General features: G+C 53.8%; 1 protein-coding gene and 1 long non-coding RNA gene across 2 annotated transcripts in view; one reads left to right on the plus strand and one right to left on the minus strand.

The window, feature by feature from the left end:
• The window catches only part of EDAR (ectodysplasin A receptor), a 52780-nt gene extending 50380 nt beyond the window's left edge, over nucleotides 1-2400 (plus strand). The window contains exon 12 of the mRNA XM_018055299.1: nucleotides 201-2400. Within this exon, the coding sequence (XP_017910788.1) occupies nucleotides 201-523 (323 nt within the window). The 3' untranslated portion in view covers nucleotides 524-2400. The remainder of the gene's footprint in view (nucleotides 1-200) is intronic.
• On the minus strand, nucleotides 3928-5729 carry LOC106502620. Its single transcript, XR_001296267.2, has 2 exons — nucleotides 5268-5729; nucleotides 3928-4467 (listed from the first exon to the last, which is right to left on the minus strand). It is a non-coding gene; the product is annotated as an uncharacterized LOC106502620 (long non-coding RNA).

Genomic DNA, 6412 nt, shown 5'->3' on the forward strand with positions numbered 1-6412 from the left:
TGATGGAGCTGCTGGGGTCAGGGGAATGGACAGGCTTCGAGTGTGGCTGGCAGTGTCCCAGGAGTTGTTCGCCTGAAGCATGCATCCTGTGTGGTTTTCTCCATTTGTGTTATATTTCACGATTTTAAAAAAGGTTCTAGAAATCCTGTTCTAGGGTGTCACACTTCTGCTGATATCTGACGTGGCCCATTGTCCCTCAGGCCTCAGCCCCACGGAGCTGCCCTTCGACTGCTTGGAGAAGACCAGCCGGATGCTCAGTGCCACGTACAACTCGGAGAAGGCGGTGGTGAAGACGTGGCGCCACCTGGCTGAGAGCTTTGGGCTTAAGCGGGACGAGATCGGTGGCATGACAGATGGGCTGCAGCTGTTCGACCGCATCAGTACAGCCGGCTACAGCATCCCCGAGCTTCTCACCAAGCTGGTGCAGATTGAGCGGCTGGACGCCGTAGAGTCCCTATGTGCGGACATCCTGGAGTGGGCGGGGGTCCCGCCGCCCGCTGCCCCGCCACCCCCCGCATCCTGAGCAGGGCCGCAGTCCCCAAGGCCAGGCTGTCTCCTCTGCACACCAGGGGCACCTTGCTGGTCCAAGGAACAGGAGGACACAGGCCTGTCTCCCAGTCTAACCAGATAGAAGATCTGTGTAGACGTGAGGTTGCACTGGCCTCACCAGGCACAGTGGGTCTGTGCGCATCCATCTGGCCCACCCCTACTTGTTCCTCCACGGATGTGGTTGGCACCACCCAGCAAACACCAGTGGTGCCTGGAGGACACAGTGAAGCCTGTCTGTCCTGTGGGGAGTTCACCGCCCCAGGAGACATACTTTTCTGGAAGATGGCCCACAGCCCAAGGGGGTGTGGGAATCGGGGCACAGCTTGGGGGAGCCGCTTTCCTGGGGGGTGGTTGGGGGCGCCCCATGAAGAACGCAGCTCTGAGGTTGGGAAAAGGCTGCAGAGGCACCACGTCCTCCCACTCCAGGCACAGTGAGGGTCTGCACCGCCTGCAGGACCCTGGGCTCACTGTCCCTGAGGCCCTTCTCCCTGCAGGATGCCTGCCCCCCACGGATGTCCAATCAAGGGCAGCCTCCTGGCTTCACTCAGTGCTGCACAAGCCCAGCCTCAGGACCCAGGGCCCCTGAACTGCTTCTGCTTTCTTTCTCAAGCAGACTGGACCCTCTGGGGCAGTAGTGCTCAGGGACACAAGTTGTTTGCTTCAAGCAGAAATGAGGAGTTGGCTCTGCTTGGAAAGGGAAACAGCCACGGAACCCTCAGGCTCCAGAGGGTCTTGGACAGGGATGTGCCTTGTGGGCCTTCTGAGCCCCTCAGGGAACGTGGGGTCTATAGCCATGGGGACCTGGTCTGCTCGTGCCAACAGGGCCTGATTTCTTCCCCTCCCAGGGCTCAGTTTGTTTCTCTTCTGCAAACAGGTTATTCTGTGATTCTAAGTCAGAGAAAGTAAAGTTGGGGCGAGCAGAGTCGAAGGCGGTCTGGAGACCATTCCAGGCCTTCTACGGGTGTGAGTGCACTGTGAGCTGTCCGGGGAACGGGAATGAAAACAGAACTGAGTTCTCACAGTAACTTAAAGTGTCCGGCAGACACTGAGAGAGGGGCTTAACAGCCTTGTTCTGGCAAATTCTCTGAGGACATCTGCTGTGGCCAGAGCCAGGAACCAGGAGTGATCAGGCAGGTTGAGGGTGTTTAACTTAATTCTCTGCTCAGCCCCCAGGGACAGACCCGACCCTGTTGTTCCTAAACTGAAACCAGTCTCTGGCTTGTACTTTTGTGAAATGACAAGTCCCATGACTGACAAATGCTTCTGGGGAGGAAACCAGGTGTTTGCGGAAGGGCAACTCGCAACCTCCCGGCCCTGAACGCAGAACATGTGGCCATTTAACACCGTTGTTGCTTGTGGCGTCGGCCTGCTGGGCCCCGCAGGGCACACACACACAGCCTGGTTACCCTCAGTCCCCGTGGCCCCTGGCACAATCCCGGCTCTGTGACGCGGCTGCTGCTGAAGCCACCTTCTCTGAGGCTGCTGACGTCAGAGGAGGCGGAGTGGGCGGCCACAGGGCCGGCGGTGCCAGGCCTGTCTTGGGGGCTTAGCCCGCCATGTGCGGGGAGTTTGTCCTGACAGTGACTCAATCCTTCGTCATCTGCTCACCTGGAGACAAACCCAGGCAGGGATCACTCTGGAGGGCTTGAGCCTGCATGATGGGTTCAGATCACTGAGTCTACAAGGACTCTCAGCGAGCGAAGCTGGGCTCCCCCTGCTGTCTGGTATGGCCACAGCCACTGCTCCTGCTAAAATAAACACACTCAGAAAACACCCCGGCCAGAGCTGTGGGCCCTGGCCAGTGGAATCTTCACTGTCAATGTTTGTGTCTAGATCTGTTGATATAACTTATTATGTTTTACAGTTTCAATAAACTAATAACAAGAAGACCCCTGGCTTCCAGGGATTGGCTGGGGGAGGTGGCGGGGCGGGGGTTGGGGGCGGTGTGGGTAGGCAGGTCTGTGGCTCTGCTCCTGGCTGTCACCTGTGTGTGATGTGCTATGGGAGTCCCATCTGAGGCCAGCGAGGGTCCCAGCTGGCTTTGTCTCCCCCACAAGGGCTGCCTCCCCGTCAGTGGGAGCCAAGGGGTTGGAGCAGGAACCCAGATGGGCACTACTGCTCCAGGGATCACCGTCCAGCCAGGCTACCCAGCGCTTCCCTAACTTGGGGAAGTGAAAGTCGCTCAGTCGTGTCTGACTGTTTGCAACCCCATGGACTGTAGCCTGCCAGGCTTCTCTGTCCATGAATTCTCCAGGCAAGAATACTGGAGTATTCTCTAGTTCCCTTCTCTAGGGGTTCTTCATGACCCAGGGATTGAATTCTTTACTGTCTGAGCCATCAGGGAAGGCCTAACTCAGGGAAGACCAGCTCTAAAGAGACAGCGGGACAGGAGGACGGGGCCTGAGAAGAGGACAGAGGAGGCACCTGTGGACACCGCAAGGGCAGGGGACCACACGAGGACTGAAGGGGCTCAGGGAGTTTTGTGATGACACAGCAGAGGGCCCACGGTGGGGCGGCAGTGACAACAGGTAAGGACCAAAGGGACAAACAGAGCTGTGAGAATTCCTACAAGACAGGACCTGTGCCTCGGTGCCACCAGCAAGAAGACAGCCCGCCCTGAAAGGCTCCCTGGTGTCCTGAGATCACAGGGCCTGAGCATGGCCAGCAGATGCCAGGGGCGGCCACATGCCTGCCGTCCTTTCTGCTGCCTAGGGTCCTCCCACCTGGAATCCCCTCAAGAGTCCTGTGCAGGGTCACCATGACGCTCGCCCCCATATTCAAACACAACCTTTTGTGTGATCACAACACACGCACACCCTGTGTCCTGAACCTGAACATGGCAACCCAGAAGCTGTCAGCACAGGCTCATCTTCTAGATGAATAAACTGTGACTCAGAAGGGCTATGTTCAGGGTCATAGCAATTTCTAGCCCACCTGCTGCTTCCACAGCCAAGAGGCTGCGGGGGCCATCCAGACACACCAGCTTCACCAGCATCCTGGTGGGTTGCCCACACACACTAGCCTCACCAGCATCCTGGCGGGGAAGCAGTCACACTTAGAAGGACTAGAGGCACTTCCACACCCTCCAAGGCACCCCAGGGCAGTTAATTCAGACTCAGTGGTCAGGGGGAGGGAAAGGACTCTTTAAAGCCCACCCTGGTGACTGCGATGTGCAGCCCAGACCGAAAGCTCACTGCTTTAGAAGAGGGACTGGGAAATGGGACACAAAGGGTCACCCACCCTTGGCTCAGTTGTGGAGTCACTGAAGGTGAGACCATGGTGGGGGCACACCTGTCTTCCAACACACGCTCCCTGTGCATTTACATATGTGTAAAATTTTAAACGTGAACAAAAATACTTTCAAACAGCAGCAGAACATTCAAAATAGAAACAAGGGTTTTGCTTTCTTTCTGTATCACCTTGTGTTCCCCACACTCCGACACCCTTAGACATGCACCCTCAGCACACTGAATATGACTCTTCAGAGTTGAGTCTCACTCGTTTATCATTTTCTTTGTTATTTCATCTTGCCTTTTAGACTTTCTGAAACCGTTCTGCTTCCTCCTGGGGTTCCTCCTTTAGAGGTTTAGGTGGAGCTTGGTGTTGCTAAGTGTTTGGTTTGTCTGAAAAGTCCTGGGAAGGGTGATGATAAGGACGCCTGGGCAGACGGCTGTGGGGAGTCACCCACCTGTGCTGCCCTTTCAGCTGACCTGTCCTCTCTCTTGGCTGCATGTAAGCGTCTGCTGGTCTTTGGTGTCCTTCCGTTTCTTCCAGTTTGATGTTTCTAAGGAGCGATCTCTTTGCACCTGTCTTGCTTCTAGTTCATTTGGCTTCTTGAGTGGAGAGTTGTGTTTTCCATCCTTCTCGTTTTATCCCCAGCCACGGCTTTCTCGGATCTCTCTGCTGCGTTTTCTCCTGCTGGAGCACGTTTACACATGTGTTAGGTCCTTTCATGCTTCATTCTCCACGGAAGAGAGTCTTCTAGGTTTTCATGCTGCATAATTATATGACCAATTCTCCTTTCAATCTCATCTATGGTCTGATTTCGAGAGCCACATTTTCATTTCTGTAAGCTACTTTTCTGAAAGCTTTACAGTCCATTTTGTTAGTCTCTTGTCTCTAGCCGTCTTGTTTCTTTGACCCTAGCTAACATGGCTTATATTCCACTTTGGTATCTCAGCTGTTCTCTTCAACAGTGGACCCTGTCCAGTGTCACTGAGGCAGGGTCCCATACGGCCTCTGAAAACTTGTTTAGTCACTAAGTCATGTCCGACTCTTTGCGACCCCACGGACTGTGGCCTGGCAGGCTCCTCTGTCCACGGGAGGATAGAGGAGGCAAGAATACTGGAGTAGGTTGCTTTTCCTCCTCCAGGGGATCTTCCCTAGCCAGGGATCAAACTGTGTTCTCGCATTGGTGGTTGATTCTATACCACGGAGCCACCTGGGAAGCACCCTGCAGACAGGGTCTCACTACCTGTGTTGCCTTCAGAGGTTGCAGCTCTGCAAAGATCATGGTTAACCCACCACCCTGACGGCCCCTCTTCTCTGCCCTCCAGTTCAGGGCCCTGGGCCCCAGTCCTTCGTGACCCACCTGTCAGTTCTGGCTCCAGGGGGTCTTGCACACGGCCACCAGCTGTGGGTGTCCTGACATTCCTAGCTGCATGGCAACCTGCAGGATGGAGTCAGTCCCTCCCACTGGAATCAAGCTCTCTACTTACCCCTTATTCCAGCAAGTGTGAAGAGGCTGGAGGAGCAGATGTGAGCCCCAGCCAGATCCGGGTTGACCTCCAGCATTGCAAGCTCACCCTCCCCTCTTGGAGGGTCACTGTGTGAGCAGCTGTGGCCGGGTGCTGGGCTGTGTGTCTTTCAGCTGGGCCGTGTCTCTTTCAACAAGGACAAGACCCAGCACGAGGGTCTGATGAGGATCAAACAATAGATAAGAACTCGGCTCAGTGCTGACAAACAGCAGAAGCTTCCTTCTCTGATCCTGCCTGTGTATTAGTCCAGATGAGTTAAGATGACTTCCCCACATTCTAAAGGGAATTCAGGTTGGGATTAGTCTTGGCTGAAGCATGTGAAGTACTTGGGGAGGCGAGGCCCCGACACAGCGGAGCCCCACCGGGAACTCAGGGTCTGTTTCATCAGGTCTTCCTCCATGTCTCCCCGGCCCAGCCTGGACGGTTGCTCATCAGGATCTCAACATTCCTTGGTATATGACTCCTGTTCCATAAAAGTTTGCCAGGTAAACCGTTAACTTATTACTAACACTGAAGTGAAACATTAATTTCTAGTTAGTGACTGTGGGATTATGTAGAAGCTCCGAATGTGAATGATTATCTCACAACTGGGCACCCTGCTGAGCTTCTAAAAGAAGCCCCCAGCCCCCAGGTGGGCCCATCACCTGCACCTCCCTCCCCAAAGTCATGCCTCCTGGAACACCAGCCGTGTGTCACAGGATGGGTGGGTGGGCTGTTTCAGTCCCAACTTTAATAGGCATGTATCCAGTGTCTCATAGTACTCACTGATTTCATAGCCCTTTAAGCATACTATAGCTTTATCAGGAATGTAAGTTGAATTATATTTTAGGCATTTATTGAGTGTATGGTTTTCTATCTTTGCTTGGCAAATATGTGTTTTTTACCACAAAGCCAATCTGATATTTCTAGAATGCATGTTTCCCCAGCTGGTGATAGGTTAATGTTCCTGTAATATACAGTTGGTGTTGGTTTCTTCCTATTTCTTTGAAATTTTTGAAACATACTCTTTTGAACAATTTTTGGTGCTGGGCTCACGCTGTATGAAATGAATTAGAATGTTTTTTTCTACCTTCTGGCCAGCTTAATTAGTTTTAAATATTTCCTCT

This window comes from Capra hircus, chromosome 11 (assembly GCF_001704415.2).
Source record: "Capra hircus breed San Clemente chromosome 11, ASM170441v1, whole genome shotgun sequence".
Lineage (NCBI taxonomy): Eukaryota > Metazoa > Chordata > Mammalia > Artiodactyla > Bovidae > Capra > Capra hircus.